General features: G+C 46.1%; 1 protein-coding gene across 2 annotated transcripts in view; it reads right to left on the bottom strand.

Annotated features, from left to right (window-relative positions):
* The window catches only part of KIAA1549 (KIAA1549 ortholog), a 282,292-nt gene that overhangs the window by 21,535 nt on the left and 234,928 nt on the right, over positions 1-25,829 (bottom strand). For both annotated transcript variants that reach the window (XM_054560668.2, XM_054560669.2), the window contains 7 exons: positions 22,906-23,056; positions 21,163-21,302; positions 18,774-18,931; positions 12,592-12,685; positions 7,129-7,247; positions 5,879-6,095; positions 1,508-1,609 (listed from right to left, as the gene is read on the bottom strand). In XM_054560668.2, coding sequence (XP_054416643.1) covers positions 1,508-1,609; positions 5,879-6,095; positions 7,129-7,247; positions 12,592-12,685; positions 18,774-18,931; positions 21,163-21,302; positions 22,906-23,056 — 981 coding nt within the window. The remainder of the gene's footprint in view (positions 1-1,507; positions 1,610-5,878; positions 6,096-7,128; positions 7,248-12,591; positions 12,686-18,773; positions 18,932-21,162; positions 21,303-22,905; positions 23,057-25,829) is intronic.

A 25,829-nucleotide genomic window follows, 5' to 3' on the forward strand; every position in this document is an offset into this window, starting at 1 on the left:
GGCCTCAGAGACAGAGAGAGACCTTGTCTCTAGAAAAAAACGAAACAAAAAAAACTTGCATCTACTTCTCCAAACAGGTATTTGCCACCCTCTTTGAAATACCTGGTCACCTGTCTGGACAAGCACCCACCTCAACAACCCTCAACCACCTTGCTCTCCCACCAGTTAACCAAACAATAACCAAGTCTTCCTTGCTTTGTCTTCCTCTTTATGAATACCTCATATAGATTCCATTTCAGCTAAGCTTTGGAACGAGTTCAGACTGGCAGAAAATAAGGAGACAGTGGGAGGAGAGGCAGGTGACAGAGAAACAGAGCATCACATAGGGACAAACTTCCTGAACTCAAGTCTCGTCATGTCTAGGTCCCTGACTGTGCTGCCTGTCCAGGTCAATATCCAACAAAGATCTTAGAAAAATGGAATTTAATCTGAACACATCTACAACCATTTAAAACATACACGGTCTCAGCACATTCCGCTTAATCTTTTTCACTAATAGAGGAAAGCAGAGAACGACCATCTCAAACCGTCTGTGTGTCAGAGCTAGATGCTGACGTCCTCTGGAAGGTTAATCTTCCTAAATCCTATTTGGTTCAGGCTGATATTAACCTCTGCTTCACCCGCTGAGTACATCTAAGGCTCAGGGGCAGTTTAGACAAAAAGAGAAAGTGGGCTGAACCTGGTATTTGGCAACAGGGGAAAAATCACAAACAAACAAAAACTGACCTAATTGAATTTGTTTACTCTTCTAATTCTCTGACACAATCTGTAACATGATACAGTAAAGTCTCACAACTTTAGAATATTAATGAAAAACAGCTTTTAATATTTGTTTTAAAAGTAAAATTATAATAAAATATTATTTATAACTAATAAAACAATCACATTCAGACCCTTATAAATCATTAACTACCATGAGACTCAGCACACATACACCCTGAACAAAGTATGCCAGACATAAGGTTTATTTTATTTTATTTTATTTTTGAGATGGTGTTTCGCCCTTTCGCCCAGGCTAGAGTGAAGTAGTGTGATCTCGGCTCACCACAATCTCCCCCACCACCCTGGGTTCAAGTGATTCTCCTGCCTCAGCCTCCCAAGTAGTTGGGATTACAGGTACCCATCACCATGCCTGGCTAATTTTGGTGTTTTTAGTAGAGATGGGGTTTCACCATGTTAGCCAGGCTGGTCTCAAACTCCCGACCTCAGGTGATCCACTTGCCTCGGCCTCCCAAAGTGCTAGGATTACAGGCGTGGGCCACTGCGCCCGGCCAAGACATAAGGTTTAAACGTGCTTGCCCTTAATAGAGTGTCTTGCTAGAAATAAGATGGCCCAGTGGAAAAGTCTAGCTCCATAGAACGAAACATACTCAGGGCGGGTCAGTTCCTCGACACCATTCTTCCAGCCCTGGCAGCCCAGGACAATTCTCTCTAAACCCAAGATTTATCTTTCCAGAAACCCACATTCCTATGCAAAGTAGGGTGAACTGAAACAAACAGCCCTTACCTGGGATTTCCGATGACTGGCTCTAAGAATAAACGGCTTAATCAGAAGCATCCACGGCACAGAGATCAAAGCCATAACCACAAAGAAACTTTGGACTTCTTGCTGCAAGACCAAAATGGCGAGATCTCAACATTTTCACATGACAGAACAGCACACTTTACGTGATGAAAATGACCACTATGGGCCACTTCACTAGCACTTTATTTTGAGAGATCTAAAGCATTTCAATGAATCCATTCACCTTCACATCTGGAATATTCCCCTTGCAGATAGAGAAATATCTGTCCAGTGTTTCCAAATGTTCGACACAGGGTAGACACTGGAAACTCTCTGTATTCCTTATTCTGAGTAGCCCCTTGTACCATATGTAACCAATCTTTTAAACAAGAAGTACGCATGAAACATTATAAAGGCACCCCTTGTCTTCAACTCTGTCCCATGGGGGTCGTTTTCACCTGGGTCTGGATGAAAACTATGGCAGGCCTCATGACTTTACCAGTCACTCGGTGGTACTCTAAAGTCCTTGGGTCAGTTTAAGTCACAAACAGTATTCAACCGGTAATTTTATATTTTGAGTCCTAGATAATTATCTGAGCTCTCTTGCTCCTATCTCTTAAAAAAGAAAAAAGAAGTTCCTCACCATCGCTACCTGACTTTCATCCCTTCAATGTGGGCGAGTTACTCAACAGGCTCTGGGTTACCCACTTTGAACTCACTCTCAGTCTCTCTCGCCTTCCCTTTGGAGTGAGGCAGCTGCGGTCTTCAGGCCTCTGCTGAAACCCTGGAGGAGTCCCTGTTATATTCCTGCTCCAGATCACCTTTCACATCCTTACACCCCTGCCTCCTTTCTTATACACACCCCAGTGACCAGTTTAGAGGAGTGACTCATAGCTGCTATGGTCAAAAGAACCAGCCAGCCTCAGAAGGCTCGGTCAGGGCTGCTGAGAAGGATTGAGAGCACGGTGCTCGAAGGAAACAGAAAAACATTTCTTGAGCCTTCACGTTTCTCCAAGCATTCTGCCCAAGGTTGCAGTAAATGCCAGGAGACAATTTATTATCTCAATTGTAACAAGATTCACCCTGATAATAGAGGGAACACTTTATCTGTTCCATCTTCCATCCTCACTCCACTTTTTTTTTTTTGAGATGCAGTCTTGCTCTGTTGCCTAGGCTGGAGTGCAGTGGTGCCATCTCGGCTCACTGCAACCTCTGCCTCCTAGGTTCAAGCGATTTGCCTGCCTCAGCCTCCCAAGTAGCTGGGACAACCGGCACGTGCCACCACACCCGGCTAATTTTTTGTATTTTTAGTAGAGACGGGGTTTCACCGTGTTAGCCAGGATGGTCTCCATCTCCTGATCTCGTGATCCGCCCGCCTTGGCCTCCCAAAGTGCTGGGGTTACAGGCATGGGCCTCTGCACCTGGCCTCACTCTACTTTTAAATGCCCAAAAGAGGGAGACCATGTGAACCCAGGCTGAACTTATCCATCCTGGTACCTGCACACAATGCTGTCTCATGGCCCTTTGCCCATTTTTATGCAACAGAATTTTCCCCCGATGACGTGCAAAGCAACGGGATGTATGTGTGTGTGTGTGTGTGTGTGTGTGTGTGTGTGTGTGTGTAGCTATCCTCTGATATTCAAAGACAGCCAGGACAACGTTGGGAAGGGACTTTATTAACTTCTATTGCCTCTCCCAGCTGCATAACCGCAAAATTAGGTTATGAAAACTTCAAACTGTATCAAGACAATTAATCTTCATACTAGGGTGTGGGGAAACAAACCAACTCCAAATAATGATTTTGAATGGAAAAAAATTTGGATAAGCCATGCATTCACTGTGCAACACTCAGTGCATATTCCAAAGTGAGGACTTCAGTCTTTTTTTTTTTTTTTTTTTTTTTTTTGAGACAGAGTCTTGCTCTGTCGCCCAGGCTGGAGTGCAGTGGCATGATCTCAGCTCACTGCAAGCTCCGCCTCCTGGGTTCACGCCATTCTTCTGCCTCAGTCTCTCCGAGTAGCGTGCCCGCCACCACGCCCAGCTAATTTTTTGTATTTTTAGTAGAGACGGGGTTTCACTGTGGTCTCGATCTCCTGACCTCGTGATCGGCCCACCTCGGCCTCCCAAAGTGCTGGGATTACAAGCGTGAGCCACCGCGCCCGACCAGGACTTCAGTCTTAATGAAAGCAGTTAGCACACGAACTATTTTGGTGAATCTGAGTTCTCTGCCTTAAAAGAAAAGAATTATTTGGGAAATCCAAATAAATGTTTGCTTAGATCCAGCACTGAGTAAATGAACCTTCAAAATACATTCAGTTCATGTCAACATTCTGGGGATGGCTCATCACAGTTACCATCTATGATAACAAAATGGTGCCCAATGGTAATGTGCCTGTTTCTTCTGATTCTTATCTACACTCACTCCTTATGAAAACCTGATTACAAGGCATTTTTTCTTCTTTTTTTTTTTTTTTTGAGGGTGGGGGGACAGAGTTTCGCTCTTGTTGCCCAGGCTGGAGTGCAGTGGCACGATCTCAGCTCATTGCAACCTCCACCTCCTGGGTTCAAGTGATTCTCCTGCCTCAGCCTCCTGAGTAGCTGGGATTATAGGCATGTGCCACCATGCCCGGCTAATTTTTTGTATTTTTAGTAGAGATGGGGTTTCACCATGTTGGGCAGTCTGGTCTCGAACTCCTAACCTCAGGTGATCTGCCTGACTTGGCCTCCCGAAGTGTTGGGATTACAGGCGCGAGCCACTACGCCCAGCCTTTTCTTTTTCTTATTGACGCTTGGGTAGGGAAAGAGAACACAACTAGGAATTGAACTCATGAGAAGGGGCGTGGCTGTAGAAGCATGACATTAACTACGACATCTGATGGGCGCAATCGCCGACGGACAACCTTTGCACTGAAGGGCAGCTGGCCTTGTGGAACTAGTCACAGGGCTTCATCTAGAGGAATCAGGACCTATAGAAATGGGTCTTTTTTAGTAAAAATCTACCCTCAGATAATATGATCAGGTTAATCACTGGGAGAGGCCAAGGGGAAAAAGCTACTGTTATTTGTGTTATCAAAGAATTACTCACTGAGTTATTTTTATATCCAGCTCCAATAGGATTTGTATACCTTTTAAAAATAAAATATTGGCCAGGCGTGGTGGCTCACACCTGTAATCCCAGAACTTTGGGAGGCCGAGGTGGATGGATTACCTGTGGTCAGGAGTTCACGACCAGCCTGACCAATATGGTGAAACCCCATCTCTACTAAAAATGCAAAAATTAGCCGGGCCTGGTGGCAGGTGCCTGTAATCCCAGCTACTTGGGAGGCTGAGGCAGGAGAATCACTTGAACCCAGGAGGCGGAGGTCACAGTGAGCGAAGATGGTGCCACTGCACTCCAGCCTGGGTGATAGAGTGGGACTCCATCTCCAAAAATAAAATAAAATAAAATATTAAGTTGATAATGAGGCTAAGAGAAATGGAAGAAATCAGAGTGGCAATAAAGTGCAACTGTTGGGATGAACTGTCTCTGGAAAAGGAGCAAAAAATGAAAAACAGCAGCTCCCACCAGCTTTGGAAGCTCACAGAAGAGCATGAGTTTGATTTGTGGTTTTCCAGAAACAGTCTACCCATGTGAATACAGGGCTTTCTCTTCTTGATTCTATTTCAATTATTATTCTTGTTAATTTAGCTAGAGTTTACTCTTTGAATAAAAGATTATTAAATATTAATGTGCCATATAGAACATTCTACAGTTGCAAGCCTATCAATTTGAAGGGTTATTTTTTTTCTTTCTTCATAGCCAACGTACAAGACAATCTTCAATCCGTCTGCAATTATCCCTCTCATGTATTACCCCAATAAGAATGGTTGGAGCCACACCATAGCCCTCAGTGCTTGCACCTTCATTTAATAAGACCCTTTTGAAATGTAAAGGATGTAACACCCTCCACTGGATGCCAAGATGGCTCAGTTTTACAAATAACTACTCTTTGCAACACTCAAGAGTAGGAGAGAGGCCAGGTGTGGTGGCTCACATCTGTAATCCCAGCATTTTGCGAGGCCAAGGCAGGTGGATCGCTTGAAGTCAGGAGTTCAAGAGCAGCCTGGCCAACATGGTGAAAACCTGTCTCTACTAAAAATACAAAAATTAGCCAGACATGGTGGCGTGCACCTGTAGTCCCAGTTACTCAGGAGGCTGGGGCAGGAAAATCGTTTTAACCCAGGAGGTGGAGGTTGTAGTGAGTCAAGATTGCGCCACTGCACTCCAGCCTGGGTGACAGAGCAAGACTCCATCTCAAAAAAAAAAAAAAAGAGTAGGAGCGAAATTTGACATAATCAAGTAAGTAAAAGAAGAATAAAAAAAAGCAGAAATACCTGATGTTTGTAGAGGGGTGCGTTGGAAGAGTCACTGTAGTTAAACAGAAACATGTTGATGAAGTGGATGAGGATGCTGGGGGCGTGCTGAGACACATGGACGTCAAAGTAGCACCATTTGAAAATGATCATGAAAACCAGGTATCCAAACAGACACAAGATAAAAATCATCTCAGGGATAAATTGCAGAATGATGTTGAGAGTTCTTCTGAAGTATCTGGGGGTGGAAAACACACACATACACAAGATAGAACATCAAGGGAACATTAGGACTTAATTATTCTCTCAAAGCACAAAAGCATAAAATGTTCTATCTTTTTTTTTGCACTACTGGCAAACAACGGCACCCCACACCCCCCAGCAAACAGCAATCCTGTATGGATGCATAGAAAAGAAAATTAAAAGGAAATACTGGAAAGTGCTTTTGCACAAAAGAGTCAGAGAGAACCACGGTCTAGAAGTAACATCTAAAGCAAAGGTCATGCCCACACAGAGAGGGTGGTGATCTGACCACAGCTTCGCATGTAGACCTAGCTCACAGTTGCACATTTAAAGGCAAGAGGATATATAATGGGGACTTGGAAGCTTTTTCCTAAGAATGCTCTAAGATAGGGGTCTGCAAAGTGTGGCCCACAGGCCAGTGGAGACTATCATCTGATTCTGTACAGCCTGGAAGTTAAGAATGGTTTCTTTTTTTTTTTTTTTTTTTTTGAGATGGAGTCTTACTCTGTCACCCAGGCTGGAGTGCAGTGATACAATCTTGGCTCACTGCAACCTCTGCCTCCAGATCCAAGGGATTCCCCTGCCCCAGCCTCCTAAGTAGCTGGGATTACAGGTGCCTGACACCATGCCTGGCTAATTTTTGTATTTTTAGTAGAGACAGGCTTTCACCATGTTGGCCAGGCTGGTCTTGAACTCCTGACCTCAGGTAATCCACCTGTCGGCCTTCCAAAGTGCTGGGATTACAGGTGTGAGACACCGCACCTGGCCTCCAGTCTTTTTTTGAACCCTCAAATATTTCTGGGGCCAGAGGAGCACTTACCTTGGAGAGACTCTGCTCAGGAGAAACGGAGGTGCTGCCATTTCCAGCCAACCAGCTTGTCTTGGCTCAAGCCCAGATGCCCAGGGAAGTACCCCTCATAGGAAGAAAACTTGCACAGAGAGATGCAGGTCCCAAACCAGTGGCTCTGTCACCATTCATCATCAGTGTGATCAGACAGAGCAGGCAGAGAGTGCATCAGGAAACTTACATGTGATTGAAAAGGCTGAGGATGACACCGAAAACCATCTGGACAATTCCCAGGATCACCGACATCTTCATTTTATACGAGTTCAGAAATGTGAGTTTGTTTGAAGCCAAGTTCCAAATCTGGATGGGAAATGGGACAAAAAACCAAGTGAGAGAGAGTCTTAGAAGTTCTACTGGAGTTGAGGGCTACAGCACAACTTTCCCTGAGCAAACCGCTCTGGGAACTGCACTTGCATATTTCAGTCCAGCTCAATGCATACATTTTAGAGTCCAAAAAGGAAAAAAGGATGAAATCCTTTATAAATGCAACTTTAATGACAAAAGTAACAGGATCATTAGTGCTATTATCAAATTGCTGGAGGAAAACAGGGGAGAAAAATCCTATGTGAAAAGATAATCTGGGAGGCCAAGGCAAGTGGATCACTTGAGCTCAGGAGTTTGAGACCAGCCTGGTCATCCTGGTGAAACCCTGTCTCTACACCAAAATACAAAAATTAGCTGGGCATGGTGGCGGGTGCCTGTAATCCCAACTACTCAGGAGGCTGAGGCGGGAGAACCGCTTGAACCTGGAAGGTGGAGGTTGCAGTGAGCCGAGATCGCGCCATTGTACTCCAGCCTGGGAGAAAGAGCAAGACTCTGTCTCAAAAAAAAAAAAAGAGGAAAGCTAATCTGAGCCATTAAGGCAAGATCTCAAACTTGCCTCAGTTTCCTTAATCATGGCCTATAGCTCATTGGCCGGTGAATGTATCCGATCCTTCTTAATAACACCACCTCTTACTCTGAAAGTCTGTAGTGCTTCGCATTACAAAGCATTTCATCAGGCCCTTCTCAAGAAGCCGTTCCTGTAGCCAATCTTTGTAAGCACGATGCGCAAGACACAGTCCCTGCCTTCTACACGGCCCATTTTAAACAGCACTGCCAGGTGGGGATCATGTGTACCTGTCCTGCCCCAAATGATATCGATGATATTGACATGAGGAAAAGCACACCGGGTGGTCGTGCAGGGGGCTGGTGGGTGGAGGGGTTAGTTAGGGTCTCACACTGGCTAAGGACCAGAGTCACTAATATTCGTCTTCCCCATTTAAATCTCGGCAGCCCCATGGTCTCCACTCCCAGTCTGTGGAAAGGATTCCAAGTCCTTGCTCCTCCCCCGTCCCCACCTGTATGTGAGGTACATCCCAAATTGTTTTCAGGTTTGCTCTGGGACATGTCAAAGGTGACAAGGGCACAATGGCTTTCTCACCTTTTCTGCTAAATGACTTCCTCCTCCAAACTTCTTTGCTTCTGTTAAGGGGCCAACATCCAACCAGACACAACCTCAAACACAATCATCTCGCTCCCTCCATCACACACACACATGTGCTCACACGGTCAGGTGCTAATTTGCACTGATCCTTCCTTTGCAATGTCCTGAGCCAGGCCAGAGGGGCACCCACTGAGGAGGCGGCTGCTGGGAAGTGGGGAGAAGGGACTCCAATAACAGGTGCCCAGACCCCAGAGATGCCTCCTCTACCCTCACATGGGCCTTGGCGTCTAAGTGGCACCAAGCCTGCCCCAGCCCTCGGCATTCCCCTTACCCACCCGTTTGGACAGTTCCCACAGGCACACTCAATGCAGTGAGAGCAGGTCTGCTAGTACACTTTAGACCCAGCCAAATCGGACACATTAAAAATGTTGGCCAGGTGCAGTGGCTCACGCTTGTAATCCTACCACTTTGGGAGGCTAAGATGGCAAGATCCCTTGAGGTCAGGAGTTTAAGACCAGCCTGGTAACAAAGCGAGACCCCGTCTCTACAAAAGCTTTTTAAAAAAATTAGCCCAGCATGGCATGGTGGCTCATGCCTGTAATCCCAGCTACTCAGGAGGCTGAGGCAGAAGAATCACCTGAACCCAGGAGGCGGAGGTTGTGGCGAGCCGAGATCGCACCATTGCGCTCCAGCCTGGGCAACAAAAGTGAAACTCCATCTCAAAACAAACAAACAAACAAAAATTAGCCCAGCATGGCACGGCGCATGCCTGTAGTCCCAGCTGCTTGGAAGGCTGAAGAGGGAGATTGAGCCCAGGAGGTCGAGGCTTCAGTGAGCCGTAATCATGCCATTACATTACAGCCTGGGCAAGAAAGCAAGACTCTGTCTCTAAATAAATAAATAAATAAATAAATAGAAAATTTTTAAATGTTAATAGTTAAGTACCAAGCACATACTAAGCAATTTAGATGTGTCTATCTCATTTAGTTCTACTGAAAACTCTATGAGATATAGTTATTCTCATTTTACAGATAAGGTAATTTATCATAACCTCAGGAAGATTAAGTTACTTACATACCTAGGAAGAAATAACATAAGAGGAACTAATATTCAAGGAGCATTTACCACGTTTGTGCGTAAGACTGTTCTGGCGGTTTTACATGTAAACATAACTTCATTTGCCGAGCAACCCTAGGAGTTAGGGCTGGTGTTTTTTTTATTTTTATTTTTATTTTTTTGAGACAGAGTCTTGCTCTGTTGCTCAGGCTGGAGTGCAATGGTGCAATCTCGGCTCACTGCAACCTCCGCCTCCCGGGTTCAAGCGATTCTCCTGCCTCAGCCTCCCAAGTAGCTGGGATTACAGGCACCCACCACTATGCCCAGCTAATTTTGTATTTTTAGTAGAGATGAGGTTTCACCATGTTGGCCAGGCTGGTGTCAAACTCCTGACCTCAAATGATCCGCACACCTTGGCCTCCCAAAGTGCTGGGATTACAGGTGTGAGCCATCGCGCCCGGCCTAGGGCTGTTATTATATGCATTTTATAGGCGAAGAAACAGACATAGAGATGTTAACATGCTCAAACTCACAGAGCAAGTAAATAGAAAAGCAAAGATTTAAACACAGGCAGTCTGATTCCTGCGTTAAGGGCCCAGGCTATGATGAAGGCTAAATATTTTGTGATTTGATTCACAAATAGATGCCAAATGCAGTCAGTAAATGCACTGTAGAAATTTGTGTTACGTAAAAAGTAAGCCCTTATTAATATATATCTATATGATACAAAGTAACATAGGCACAGACATTGATATTGTTTGGTTGTGTCCCACCCAAATTTCATCTTGAATTGTACTCCCATAATTCCCACGTGCTGTGGGAGGAAGCCAGTGGGAAATCATTGAATCATGGGGGTGGTTTCCTCCATACTGTTCTCGTGGGAGTGCATAAGTCTCATGAGATCTGATGGTTTTATAAGGGGAAACCCCTTTCACCTGGCTGTCATTCTCTCTCTTGCCTGCCGCCATGTAAGATGTGCCGTTCACCTGCCGCCATGTAAGATGTGCCGTTCACCTGCCGCCATGTAAGATGTGCCGTTCACCTGCCGCCATGATTGTGTGGCCTCCCCACACAATCTTTTTCTTTATAAATTACCCAGTCTCAGGGATGTCTTTATCACCAGCATGAAAATGGACTAATACAGACATGTTCTGTTAAAGTATCTCTGAGGAACAGGACTGCAGGAACTAGAGAGGTAGGAAAGGCAACTCCTGCTTTTCTTTTTTATTTTTTATTTTTGAGAAGAGTCTCTCTGTATCACCCAAGTTGGAGTGCAGTGGTGTGATCTCAGCTTACTGCAACCTCTGCTTCCCAGATTCAAGTACTTCTCCTGCCTCAGCCTCCCAAGTAGCTGAGATTACAGGCATATGCTACCATGCCCGGCTAATTTTGGTATTTTTACTTTTTTTTTCTTTGAAATGGGCTCTCACTCTGGTTGCCTAGGCTGAGGGCAGTGGCATGATCTCAGCTCACTGCAACCTCCACCTCCCGGGTTAAAGCAATTCTCCTGCCTTAGCCTCCCAAGTAGCTGGGACTACTGGCGTGTGCCACCATGCCCAGCTAATTTCTGTATTTTTAGTGGAGACAAGTTTTCACCATGTTGGCCAGGCTGGTCTCGAACTCCTGACCTCAAGTGATCCACCCGCCTCAACCTCCCAAAGTGCTGGGATTACAGGCATGAGCCACCACACCTGGCCAACTCCTGCTTTTCTTTATATAATATTTTGTGTGGTATAGATTTTTTTAAATCATATATATGTATTATTTTAGGATAGAAAGACCAGAAATTTTCAAAATTCTAAATGTTACTAGGAACAGATTTCATTATTTTCAATATCCCACATTCTCTTTCACCCTGACATATTTTCTTTCTTTTCTAACTTGTGAGCAGATGACAAAATTGCATCAGAGTAGAAACTCAGGATTACTCAGTTCTGCAATGTGAAATACTGTAGCTCCACTCTGTCTGAGGAGCAGAAATGGACAGGCAGGATTTGCTGATGAATTAACTGTGGGCTGTGGAGGGGAGAGACAAGCCCATCGGAGCAATGAGATTCCAAATAAAGGAAGATCAACCAGACCCTAAGATCATCCCTGTCTAGATTCCTTCTCCACCTGCTTACTAAACATGAAATTCCTTTGACCAAGGACAACGTCTTGCAGGCCACAAAAATTCAAATTAGTTTTTAGCACTTTGCAACTTAGAAACCAGCCTTCAAGGACTTTACCACTTTTGATAAAACTTAGAATGCAAGTGTCCCTGGGTGGCAAGTATAAACAAATCCTGGGCAAAATTTATGTTTTTATAAGGGCAGGGAGGCGGGCGATAGCGGGATGACACAGGAAAACTTAAGAGGAGGTGACCTGTAAGATGGGAGAGACTGGAAAACTAGTTTTAGGGCTAGTACTATTTACTCCTAATTGTCAGCAACGAAAACTGAGGTCTCAGGTTCTCTCCCATAAAGAAAGAGCTTAGAAGAAACGGACAGCATTTGCCAGGTTCAGTTTTAGACTACTCACGCTCATTTGGAGCACAAGGCCGCCACCTGGTGGCAGCATGCACTGAGCCACTAGAAATAAACAGCTTTACATGAACAGGCATGTGTTACATCTCCTCAAAAACACTTTATATCTACAGGCTGCAAGGAAGTATCATTTTGCTTAGCTCAAATCTAGCTGACTGAGATAGATATAACAAACATAAAATGAAGCAAATACCTTTTTTAAAAAGCGTCAATTCTATGCAGAAAACAAAGCAAACATAAAAGCAAATCCACACTTTTTTAGAAAATAGGGAAATGTTTCCCACTGCAAGAAAATACAAAACAGGGAACTTAAACTTGATTAGGATGCTAAATAGCTTATGTAATACACATACTCCCCAGGCAACCAAGTGCCTTTTAAAGAAGCAATTATTAACCACCAGGGATATGACTGATGGAGAAAGAGGCAGACGTTTGGGGAACTGTATGGAAAATGGGGCTGGGTAGAAGGTGTAGATAGAACATTTACTTGACTCTGGCTCTATGTGTCAAAAAAGCGTGAGCAGAAGTTATTTTATCTCAACACAAGTTTGTTGATTTGACAGGCTTTGTTGGCCTTTCCTTCTCCTCCACAAGACAGTTCACATAATAAATATTTAACCCAAGAAGACATTATTACCGGATCAATCCCAAATGGGTATGGATTTCCAAAATACACTCCTGGTATGGCTGGGTCCAGCTGCAGATATGGATTTTCCTCCATTACATGAGTACTTTAGAGGGAGAAAAGGAGAAAAACAAACAATGATCAACCGGGGCAGAAAAAATACTATAGTACCACCAGTCATAAACTTGACCATCAAAGCCCAACTGTTGGTGCAATTCATCAATCTGGTTGATTCAATATCTACTACACATCAAGGATTGTTCTAAGCACTGAGGCTACAATCTGAGTTTCCAAAGAGATCTCAACCTGATGTGCTATAGTAAAGAAAATCAGGGCCAGGAGCAGTGGCTTACATTCATAATCCCAGCATTTTGGGAGCCTGAGGTGGGAGGATCCCTTAAGCCCAGGAGTTTGAGATCAGCTGGTTGTGATGGCACATGCCTTTAGTTCTAGCTACTTGGGAGGCTGAGGCAGGAGGACTGCCTTGAGCCTGGGAGGTCAAGACTGCAGTGAGCCATGATTGTACCACTGCACTCCAGCCTGGGCAACAGAGTGAGACTCGGTTGAAAGGAAAAAAAAAAGGGAGAAGGGGGAGAGGGGACAGAAGGGGAAAGGGAAAGGGAAGGAGAAGGAAGGGAAATCAGGATTTGTACCACATCAGAAATGAGGTAGAAGGCAGGGACACTGGGAGCACACAGGAAAGAAACCCCAGCCCAGGGACATGCTTGGGAAGTCTCCCCAGGGAACACTGGGGCTGCTTCTGAAGGATGGTTTTTTTACATATACACCTCAACTGCTATGAAACTTAACTCTAAAAACATGTAACCTGTTGTATGTCTTTAAATCTGTGTCCCCTTTTCACCCAGAAGAATGGATGTCAATGGGAAGAAATTTTTCTTTCTTTTTTTTTTTTTTGAGACTGTGTTTCATTCTTGTTGCCCAGGCTGGAGTGCAATGGCACGATCTTGGCTTACTGCAGCCTCCACCACCCCCACCCCCCAACCCCAGGTTCAAGCAATTCTCCTGCCTCAGCCTCCCGAGTAGCTGGGATTACAGGCATGCGTCACCACGCCCGACTAATTTTTGTATTTTTAGTAGAGATGGGGTTTCACCATGTTGGTCAGGCTGGTCTCGAACTCCTGATCTCAAGTGATCCGCCTGCCTTGGCCTTCCAAAGTGCTGGGATTTGGTGTGAGCCACGATGCCCAGACCAGAAATTTCTTACTCTCTGTCTCTGCAAGCCTTAAGGGGATGAGAATGTTGAGCTGATTTTTTTTAAGAACCTGCATCTGTGGAAGGGCCCAAGGAATGAGCATTTGAAATGATGAGGAACCGGCCTGATATGGTGGCTCATGCTTGTAATCCCAGCACTTTGGGAGGCTGAGGTGGGTGAATCACTTGAGGTCAGGAGTTCAAGACCAGCCTGGCCAACATGATGAAACCCCATCTCTACTAAAAATACAAAAATTAGTTGGGCATGGTGCCACATGCCTGTAATCCCATCTACTCAGGAGGCTGTGGCAGAAGAATTACTTGAAACCAGGAGGCAGAGGTTGCAGTGAGCCAAGATTGCACCACTGCACTCCAGCCTGGGCAACAGAGCAAGACTCCATCTACAAAAATTTAATTTAATTTAATTTAATTTAAAAATAATGAAATGATGAAGAACAGACAGCAGACAGTCTTGACAGGCTGCCCAGAAATACACTCCCTCCCTTCTGCAGTGAGGTGCTGGGGGCCTTAGGTAGCAGCTGAGGGAATCAGGAAGCCTGGCCTACTGTCCTGGCCCTCAATATGCAGTGGCAGGAGCTGACCGTGACTCACTCGCCCAGACATGACCCCCATCCTAATGGCATGACTCAATGCAAATGGCTGGATTTCCATAGCAGAGAAGTGTTTGTGTGTTCATAAAGGGAAAAGTCACCCCTGACAGGAAGGAACTGGCCTGGCACCCATAGCTAAGCCATCGTATCCCCTGCTGAGCATAAGCAACTTCACAGAACAGCAACATCAGGCAAGGCCACCTGGCGACTATGACAGAGCGAGAAAAAACATCATTCCACAGTCATTCCTCAATACAGGCAAAAAGAAGAACACAGTCCAAACCAAAAAATGACCCAACATCCCCGCCTCCTAACGAAGGCTAAATCCCCTAAGCCCTTTCTAATACCCTCTTAATAGAGATGGTTTTCCCAATGATGCACCATTTCCTTTGCTGAGTCAATACGCCCAACTCCAGTGACTACAGAAATGTTTTCAGTGGTCTTTCAACCATCAAGGAAGCAGGTCCAAGACCCAGGTCGCAGCTGGCGACCAGAATCAGCTCGCTGTGTACTTCAGCTGTCGTTTTCTTCTGCCACAGTGATAATGAGGTTCTGCCTTATACTCCTGACCCTTCACATATGGCTGAGCATTGCTCCAATTCAAGACCAAAGAGTCTTGAATTGGGGAAGAAGACATTTGCAGATGCATAAGAGAACAGCATTCATATCCATGTCTGCAGAGTGGTAACAAGACAGTTAACTCAGGCCTTTCACAATCATACTCCATGGGAAATGGAATTTCATGTTGGTAGTCTGGGTGAAATTATGCAGATTGAACAAGTTTCAAAACTCATCTCGGCCAGGCACGGTGGCTCACGCCTGTAATCCCATCACTTTGGGAAGCCAAGGCAGGTGGATCACCTGAGGTCAGGAGTTCAAGAACAGCCTGGCCAACATGGTGAAACCCCGTGCCTACTAAAAATATAAAAATTCACTGGGCGTAGTGGCGCACGCCTGTAATCCCAGCTACTTGGGAGGCTGAGGCAGGAGAATCGCTAGAACTCGGAAGGCAGAAATTGCAGTGAGCCAAAATCTCGCCATTGCATTCCAGCTTGGGCCACAGAACGAGACTCCACCTCAAAATAAAAAATAAATAAAAAATAAAACTCATCTCTATACTTATGAGTTTAAATCTAAAGAGCAGAACTAAGTGTATGAATGAATGTGTTTGTTTGTTTGTTTGTTTGTTTGAGACAGGGTCTTGCTCTATTGCCAAGGCTGGGGTGCAACAGTGCCATTCTTGCTCTATTGCCAAGGCTGGGGTGCAACAGTGCCATCATGGCTCACTGCAGCCTCAACCTCCCAGGCTCAAATGATCTTCCTGTCTCAGCCTCCCAAGTAGCTGGAACCACAGGCACGTGCCACTGCCCAGCTAATTTTTTTTTTTTTCATTTTATGTAGAGACAGGGTCTCCCTATATTGCCCAGGCTGGCCTTGAACTCCTGGGCTCAAGCGATCCTCCCACTTTGGCCTCCCAAAGTTCTGGGATCACAGGTGTGAGCCACTGTGCTCAGCCTAATTTGTTTTTAAATTTATGAAAGTTTTGTTCTTTTGGGCATCTCTTTAGAATACTAATTGCAAAGCAAAAAAAAAAAAAAAAAAAATCACAGATATAGCTGTCTGTATGTCATTCTGGAAAACATTTTATCCTTCATTTTTCTATATTTTTATTTTTCTATATTTAAGGTGGGGAATCCCATCTCTACTTCAGGGAACTTAGGCCTAGCAGAGAAACAGGAAGGGACTGCATTAGAGTCTCCTTACCCCACACTAAAGATGTCTACAGTCTCTTGGAGCCTCTCTGTGCCAACATCAAGCCCCTTGAGTGCCCTCAGGAAAGCTTTGTCAAAAGAAACCCAGGATTGGGCCGGGCGTGTGGCTCATGCCTTAATCCTAGCACTTTGGGAGGCCGAGGCAGGTGGATCACGAGGTCAGGAGATTGAGACCATCCTGGCCAATATGGTGAAACACCAACTCTACTAAAAATACAAAAATTAGCTGGGCGTGGTGGTGTGTGCCTGTGGTCCCAGCTACTCAGGAGGCTGAGGCAGGAGAATTGCTTGAACCCAGGAGGTGGAAGTTGCAGTGAGCTGAGATTGCGCCACTGTACTCTAGCATGGGTGACAGAGCAAGACTCCGTCTCAAAAAAAGAGAGACTGGGTGCGGTGGCTCATGCCTGTAATCCCAGCACTTTGGGAGGCCGAGGCAGGTGGATCACGAGGTCAGGAGATTGAGACCATCCTGGCCAATATGGTGAAACACCAACTCTACTAAAAATACAAAAATTAGCTGGGCGTGGTGGTGTGTGCCTGTGGTCCCAGCTACTCAGGAGGCTGAGGCAGGAGAATTGCCTGAACCCAGGAGGTGGAAGTTGCAGTGAGCTGAGATTGCGCCACTGTACTCTAGCATGGGTGACAGAGCAAGACTCTGTCTCAAAAAAAAAGAGACTGGGCGCGGTGGCTCATGCCTGTAATCCCAGCACTTTGGGAGGCCGAGGTGGGCAGATCATGGGTCAGGAGATCGAGACCATCCTGGCTAACACGGTGAAACCCCATCTCTACTAAAAAATACAAAAAATTAGCTGGGCGTAGTGGCGGGCGCCTGTAGTCCCAGCTACTCGGGAGGCTGAGGCAGGAGAATGGCGTGAACTCAGGAGGCAGAGCTTGCAGTGAGCCGAGATCGCGCCACTGCACTCCAGCCTCGGTGACAGAGCAAGACTCCGTCTCAAAAAAAAAGAAAGAAACCCAGGATTGAATCTTTTCTAACTGAAAAACTCTTGGATGAAATTGATTGTTCATTCTGTCCCCCATTTATGATGTTCACCACAGATTTTGGTGAGCCAGTAAGACCCGTGAAGTCCCTTCCTTGGGAGAGGAAGAATGGGAAAAGAGATTGCGAACATGTTTACCTATCTCAGCCTTCACTTTGGTCCTCTTTTCTCATTTGTTCAAACGGAAGTTCCAGAATAAGACAGGGAAATCTTAAGCTGACCCAAAGGAGCTGGGCAGAGACAGATGTTAGGAAATGTCACCACTGATATGTAGGTTTTACAAATTAGCCCTCACGCTACTGCGGGAATCTCAGGTACGTGATGCACGTAGCCTAAGATCACCCCCAAAATCACAAGGCTGTCGCAATTTCTATTTGTTCACTTCACAGTCCCCTATCCTCCAGAGTCCCCTGTTCTCCCCCAGTTCATTAAATTGACCTACCTCTCAAACTCTAAAATCTTTCTCCCCATAAAGTCTCCATTCCTAAAAGGTTGTGTTTCCATTCTGAAGACGGCTTGTCTGATTAACTGCATAAAATCACTGTGGAATGCATAGGGGAAGGGTGGACTGTGGGGATTTAGAGAGCTTCCAGCTCTCTCTATTCTACAGTCCCCACATATCCTTACCAGGTGTCCCCTGCCCCCAACTCTGTCAGCCACAGGACAAATACAGGGAGACAGCATTGCAAAACCAACCCTTTCCTCATTTGCTTTTTTTTTTTTCAGATGGAGTCTTGCTCTGTTGCCCAGTCTGGAGTGCAATGGTGTGATCTTGGCTCGCTGCAACCTCCACCTCCTGGATTCAAGCAATTCTCGTGCCTTGGCCTCCTGAGTAGCTGGGATTACAGGCATGTGCCACCATGCCCAGCTAATTTTTGTATTTTTAGTAGAGACAGGGTTTCACCATGTTGGCCAGGCTGGTCTCGAACTCCTGACCTCAAGTGATCCTCCCGCCTCGGCTTCCCAAAGTGTTGAGATTACAGGCATGAGCCACCATGCCCAGCCTCTCATTTGCTTTTGTTTGAGACAGCATCCTGCTGTGTTGCCCAGGCTGGAGTGCAAGGGTGTGATTGTAGCTCATGCAGCCTTGACCTCCTTGGCCCAAGCCATCCTCCTGCCTCAGCCTCCCAAGTAGCTAGGACTAAAGGCGTGCCAACACACTTGGCTAACTTTTTTTGTTTTTTATTTTTTTTGGAGATGGAGTCTCACTCTGTCACCCAAGCTGGAGTGCAGTGGTGCAATCTCGGCTCACTGCAACCTCTGCCTCCCAGGCTCAAGCAATTCTCCTGCTTCAGCCTCCTGAGTAGCTGAGATTCCAGGCACCCACCACCACACCTGTCTAATTTTCGTATTTTTAGTGGAGACCAGGTTTCACCATGTCGGCCAGGCTGGTCTCGAACTCCTGACCTCAGGTGATCTGCCCGCCTCAGCCTCCCAGAGCACTGGGATTACAGGCATGAGCCACCGTGCCTGGCCTATTTGTTTTGCATTTTCAAGTGCACCTCTGAGTAGAGCTAGGTGTAGACTCCCCCAACTATGAAAACAGACACTGAGGCCACCCGGATGGCCAGCGACTGCACCATCTCTGTCTGTCAACTCACTTCCATGTGCCATTTCTGAACATGGGTTGGACACTCCAAGAAGAGCCGAAGATGTTCAAGGACTTGGAGAAGCAGTCATTGTAGATCAAACCCGTGTAGATGGAGAAGATGCCCATAAGTAGGATCAGATAGCGCCCGTGGAAGAAGGTGTTCCAAATCTGGCCTCAGAGAGACAGAGAGGATGATTGTCAGTGGGCTCTGAAGCAGACCCCGGAGGGAAGCGTTCTACAGGATATCTCCAGCATCACCGGTTGCAGGCACCCTTGGGGGGGGCCACATGACCAAGGCAGACATCAATCATCCAAACAGGAAGAGCACACGCATCATGGTTTTTGGAACATATAGGTGCACCAAAAAGTCCTAGGCTGGTATTTGTTATCGTGAAACCAAAACCATATAGGCAAAAATTAGCTGGGCGTGGTGGTGCATGCCTGTAATCCCAGCTACTTGGGAGGCTGAGGCAGAAGAATCACTTGAACCTGGGAGTTAGAGGCTGCAGTGAGCCAAGATTGCACCACTGCACTCCAGCCTGGATGACAGAGCAAGACTCTGTCTCAAAAAAAAAAAAAAAGGCCAGGCGTGGTGGCTCACACCTGTAATCCCAACACTTTGGGAGGCCAAGGTGGGCAGATCACCTGGGGTCAGGAGTTTGAGACCAGCCTGACCAACATGGTGAAACCCCGTCTCTACTAAAAATTAGCCAGATGTGGTGGTATGCACATTAGTCCCAGTTACTCAGGAGGCTGAGGCAGGAGAATCACTTGAACTCGGGAGGCGGAGGTTGCAGTGAGCTGAGATTGCCCCACTGCACTCCAGCCTGGGTGACACAGCAAGACTCTGTCTCAAAAAATATATATATATAAAATATATATTTTTGTATAATATATAATATATATATTTTATAATATATATAATATATAATATATAATATATATTTTTATAATATATAATATATATATTTTTATTATATATATTTTTATAATATATATAATATATTTTATATATATATATATATATATATATATATATATATGCATGCCTCAGATTCTTCCATTGCACATAAACTGAAGTGCAAGCAAGGCCTCATCTGCTTAGGAAGGGATTTGAAAGTGGGTGGCTGTTGTCTCAGGTGCTTCCAGGAAATAAGCACTAAACTGGCCTCCCATGGCTGCTACATTTATGACAAGTCAGATATATACTCATTTTGCGTCTTGTCATTCTAAAGTTGAGTCCCTGTCTGACTATGTCTGCTGAGAAGAATAAAGTGCTTTCTCATAATACTGAATAATGTGTGCCAATCATTCCAAGAAGTGCTGACGTGTAACTCTGAAACTCAAAATGTTTACCATACAAAATTACATCTTTAAGCTTGGCATGGAAAACTATATTGGTCACAGGTTGATTCTGCTCACTAACCTCGACATCGCTGACCTAGCTGTAATTAATTCAACCTGTAATAAAACATTGCAGATATCCTTTTTTTTTTTTAAGATGGAGTCCCTCTCTGTCACCCAGGCTGGAGTAAAGTGGCGCGATCTCAGCTCACTGCAACCTCCACCTCCCGGGTTCAAGTAATTCTCCAGCCTCAGCCTCCTGAGTAGCTGGGACTGCAGGTACCCACCACCATGACCGGCTAATTTTTGTATTTTTAGTAGAGACAGGGTTTCACCCTGTTGGCCACGTTGGCCTCGAACCCCTGATCTCAAATGACCCACCCACCACGGCCTCCCAAAGTGGTGGGATTACAGGTGTGAGCCACTGCGCCCGGCCAGTTAATAAAGTTTGAACCAATGCACCCTCCTGAGTTGTCTCAGCCTTCACAGCATTCTGCGAAGGTGGAGAAACTTAAGAGTGGGGAAACAATGTTCAGGGTTTCTCAGTGTTCAGAAGAACACGGGTCCCAGGCTGCTTCTGCCATGAACAAATACTTATATTTTAAGTAAAAACACTACAAATAGTATGCATTACTTGATGCCAATTTTTGAAAAATTGGTGGATAAGCACAAACAAATTGGAAAGATAACCAAAAGCATTCATGGTGATTTTTCTCTAGGTCATTAGATGGTTGCATTTTTCTAATTTTTACAATGATTATGTATTGCTTTCATAATCAGGGAAAAAATCAGAGTTAGAAAAAAATATATAATGAAAAAGAAAAATCGATGCCTTATCAATTCATGAACAGAAACCCAAAAATGCTGAACAGAACAGCACCAAACCATCCAAAGGAATTACCTTTGGCCAGAAGTTTTAGGTTAATTTTGGCTCTTTTTTACTTTCCTTCTCTCCCTTATTTTTCATAAAAAAGTGTTATTTCTGTGGGGAAAACCACATACAGATTTTCATATTCTGAAAATGAATGGGGGCAAGACGGTCAATGGACACTCACCTCATTGTCTGTCTTCTGGGAGAGCAAGCGTCTCTCATTCAGAATCATCCAAAGTGCGGCCAGGAGCATCACGGTTCCGTGACCACAGTCTCCAAACATCACAGCAAACAGGAAGGGGAAAGTGATGATGGTGTAGGGGGCTGTGGAGGGGAGACACACAACGCCTGAGGCCTCAGCACAGCCTTGGGGCCCTCACCTCAGATTCCCTGCCACAGCTCCATGATTTGCATGCGGGTTTCCTTAAGTCTTTCTGGTTGTCTTTCCTCACCATCCCTACCCTGACACATGCTTAGCTGCCACATAAATGAGTGCATCTGTTTCTAGGCATTCTTTTTTTCCATTTTTTTTTGAGAGAGGGTCTTGCTCTGTCACCCAGGCTGGAGTGCACTGGCACAATCATGGCTCACTGCAATCTCCACCTCCTGGGCTCAAGTGATCCTCCCACCTCAGCCTCTTGAGTAGCTGGAACTACAGGTGTGTGCCACCATGCCTAACTAATTTTTAGAATTTTCTGTAGAGATGAGGTCTTGCTATATTGCCCAGGCTGGTCTCGAACTCCTGGTTTCAAGCAATCCTCCCACCTCGGCCTCCCAAAGTGTTGTGATGAGCCACTGCGCCCAGCCTATGAGTAGGCATTCTTATTCCCCACTTTACAGATGTGCTGAGGCTTAGAGAAGCTAAGTGACTTGTCAAAAATCACAAAGTCAAAAAAAAAAAAAAATAGAAAAAATCACAAAGTTTGATGGAACACAAGATCAGCTTTCTTTCTCTAGGTGCTTTCTACACTCTTCTCCACACCCATCTTTTGTCTGTTTCTCCACCATTCACATGCACCACACACCACCAGCAGTTTGCTCGCAGGGACCTCAACCCAGGAGGCCCCTGCATTACAGGCCACAAATTCAACTGGGCCTCAGGGTGGAGAATAACAATCACCATGCGCTGCTTGGATAAAGGGTATCTGGTCTATCCTTTCATTTTATTTTATCTTATCTATTTTTTGAGACAGGATCTCGCTCTGTCACCAAGACTGGAGTGCAGTGGCGCAGTCTCAGCTCACTGCAATCTCTACCTCCTGGATTCAAGTGATTCTCCTGCCTCAGCCTCCTGAGTAGCTGGGATTACAGGTGCCTGCCACCATGCCCTGCTAATTTTTGTATTTTTAGTAGAAACAGGGTTTTGCCATGTTGGTCAAGCTGGTCTTGAACTCCTGATCTCAAGCGATCCACCTCCTCCACCTCCCAAAGTGCTGGGATTACAGCATGAGCCACTGAACCCAGCCTACACCTTTATTTTATTAACCAAGCTAGCAAGATTCCACAGCTTAGGACACCAAGAATCGAGTCTTCTAAGTTCTGTGTACTGGTGTCTTTCCCATACAATAACTACAGGACTGTGAAGATGCCAAGATAGGGCCCTCATTGTATTGGTGAAGGAAATGAACACTGACTTCAGCTGCCTGATGACGTTGCAGTTTAAGGGTGCACAGGTGAAGACAAAGAACAACTCTTTCACCAATCATCATTTATAGACGACACCACAGGGTATTAGGAAACCAAGGAGGATTTTAGGAATCCTACTACTTGCCCCTACTATCCTACTTCTTCCTCCGATTCCCACAGCTACTACCCTAGCCCCAAGCCTCACAGTTTTAACAAGTTCACCTCCTCGGTCACCTCAAGGGTCCATCTTACCAGTTTTCACTTTCAAGCTGCCCAGTTGTGCAGTTCATCGGATCTTTACCTGGGTTTATCTCCCGGTAGCTGCCGACGCCATAGGCATCGACAATATTCTGGAAGCCAGCTGTGAATTTATTGGTCCTGTTAAATGTGGGAGGGGCTGTTTTAGATTGCACTGTGGTCATGATGGGGGCCATGGAGGAGCCACTTAGTTCCTGGAGAAAAAAAAAAAGCGACAAGATGTAAGGAGAAGAGTCTTGGACTGGGTGTCAGCACAAAGGTCACAGTCCCAGCTCCTGCCGTCCCTCACTGAGTGAACTTGGAGCAAACTCTTGATCTCTCTGAGACTCACGACCTCACGTGCACAGAGTTAATACCTTCCCAATACTTATCCAATTCATCTCACAGGAGGGCTGTCAAGAGAAATGAGTCCCTCTGGAGTCTCTGACAATCTCCCGTCTCCTACTGCTGTAAATGCGAATGTTATGACTCCTGGCCCTCTATGCTTCCCTCCTCTCCGCTTTCTCAATTCATCCCCCTCTTCCAAATGGCCCTGACCCTTCCTCAATTTTTTCCTAATTGCCTGCTTAGACTTTCAAAGTCCAATGTGTCACCAACCCCACAAAATCCAGGAGCCTAATCCTGAATTCATCAACTTGCTGCAAAGCCAGGTCCCCTCTACAAACTCCCTGCCCCTTCATCAGAGCCTCCATTCTCCCAGATTCCTAGAATCTTGGAATCATGGATTTGTCCCTTCTCTGGTTTTAGTCAGTCGATCACCCACCAAACCTTGCTAATTCTTCCTTCGGAATCCTTCCTCCAATTCCCACAGCTATCACCCTAGCTCCAAGCCTCAGCATCTCTGCCAGCCTCTCCCCTCTCCGTTTATCTAACACCCAGATCGCTCAAGCACTCTTTTAATAAAACAAACAAAAAGCACTACTTTACTCATGTTACTCTCCTGCTTTAAAATCTTCAAAGGCTGCCTATCGCCTAAAGAATGAAATCAAAACTCTTTAGTCTTGTGATCAAGACTACTTAACAATATGCCTTAATCCTCCATTCACACCTTCACCCCTCCCCACACTTCCCCATGGAAACTGGCCCTGTCTACACTAGTCACCTCTCTTCTCCACTTACTCAAGTCTTTTTTCTTTTTCTTTTTTTTTCTTCCTGAGACAGGAAGTCCCAGGCTGGAGTGCAGTAACATGATCATAGCTCACTACAGCCTCAAACTTCTGGGCTCAAGTGATCCTCCCGCCTCAGCCTCCTGAGTAGCTGGGACTACAGCCATACAATGCTATGTTGCACAGGCTGGTCTTGAACTCCTAGGCTCAAATGATCCTCCCACCTCAGCTTCCCAAAGTGATGGTATTACAGGCGTGAGCCACTGCGTCCATTCTACCTACTCGAGTCTTAACAATTCCAAGTGATCCCTGTCCAGGAACCGTACAGCCACCGCACACCCAACAGCACTTGCCACCTGCACACCCAGCGGCATCTGATACCAGCTGGACGAGTGCTCACGGTCCCAGCTTCAATCCTCCGCTGCCTTCAGGAGGCCCCACCTCCCTTCACCTGCTCCCCGGCCAGCCTCCCACCGTTCCGCACGTGCATCACTTTCTCCAGGACGCAGCCCTGCCCTGCTCAGCCTGGTTGAAATGCTTTTTAAGTGCCCCATTTAGGTGGTTTTTGGACCATGATGTGGGGACATCGAGTGTTATGAGGAACAGTTTCTGTATTCAAATCCTGCCTCCTGGCTATAGGACTGTGGTCAGGTTACTTCTACTTTCTGTTCCTCCATTTCTGTATCTGTATGAAAGGGATAAAGAAAGCTCCCACCTCCTAACCCATTCCTACTGCAAGGCCTTTACCTTCAGATCCCTCCGCCTGAAAACCCTTCTTCCCGCCCCCAATCTTCCCACGCTATCAATGCCGCCTGCTCAGAGAGGGTTTCTTCAGATACCACGGTATCTGCCGTCACCAGATATGCCACCCAGCTAGCAGGGCAGGCTTCCCACCCAGCTAGTTCCCCATCGGCCGAACCAGCTGCATGCCACCCACTCCTCAACCCAACGGTTTCACTCCTCTCACCCCGTGAAATTATTCAAACAAACTAATCATATCCTTCTGCAAGAACCAAAGGTCACCTCACCCTCGTTCACTGCAGAGCCTGCCTCCCACCGGCCCTGCTGGTTCACTCTGCTCCCAAACGCGGTTCCCGAGGGCAAGCCCTGTGTGGCCCGCATGGTGTGCGGTGTCCTTCTCCCCTGGGCTCTGAGGACAAGTGACTAAAAACAGCTGTCAAGCCCGTCTGTCCAGTGTCGGGGTAATATGTTTGGCCATCTTGTACTATTCAGGGCAGGAGGGGGTCCCTCCTTCAATGGGGTGAATAACGGTGATCAGAACAAGCCCCCACTCTCCATCCCGCCCCTCGCCGTCCCCTGCTTGGTTTCCTGCCCACCACTCATCACTGCCTGAAATCTCATTAGTCACGGACATGCCTCCGTGTCCCTTTCTAGAATGTCTACCAAAGCAGGGTCTTGGCCTGCCAGTGTGTAAGCCCTAGATCCGTTCCTAGTACACAGGGAATGTCTAAGGAATGAATGGAGGGAGCGGTGAGAACTCAGCAAGGACAGAGTGCTTAGCGCATCACGGGCACACCGCAAGCGATCTACATATTTTGGCTCTTATTATAGGTGCTTGGTTATTCGTCTTTCTAGCTAGACTATAACCTCCATGAGGTAACAGGTGGTATCTACAGTCTAGCAGAGTGGAGCTGGGCATGGTGGCACGTGCCTGTAGTCCTAGCCACTTGGGAGGCTGAGACGGGAGGATCACCTGAGCCCAGGAGTTTGAGGCTGTAGGGCAGTATGCTCATGCCTGTGAACAGCCCTGCACTCCAGCCCGGGTGTCATAGCGAGATCCCCATCTTTAATAAGAAAAAAAAAAAAAAGACAAAATCCCCCCAAAATGGTAGTCTAGGGG

This window comes from Pongo abelii, chromosome 6 (genome assembly GCF_028885655.2).
Source record: "Pongo abelii isolate AG06213 chromosome 6, NHGRI_mPonAbe1-v2.0_pri, whole genome shotgun sequence".
Taxonomy (NCBI): domain Eukaryota; kingdom Metazoa; phylum Chordata; class Mammalia; order Primates; family Hominidae; genus Pongo; species Pongo abelii.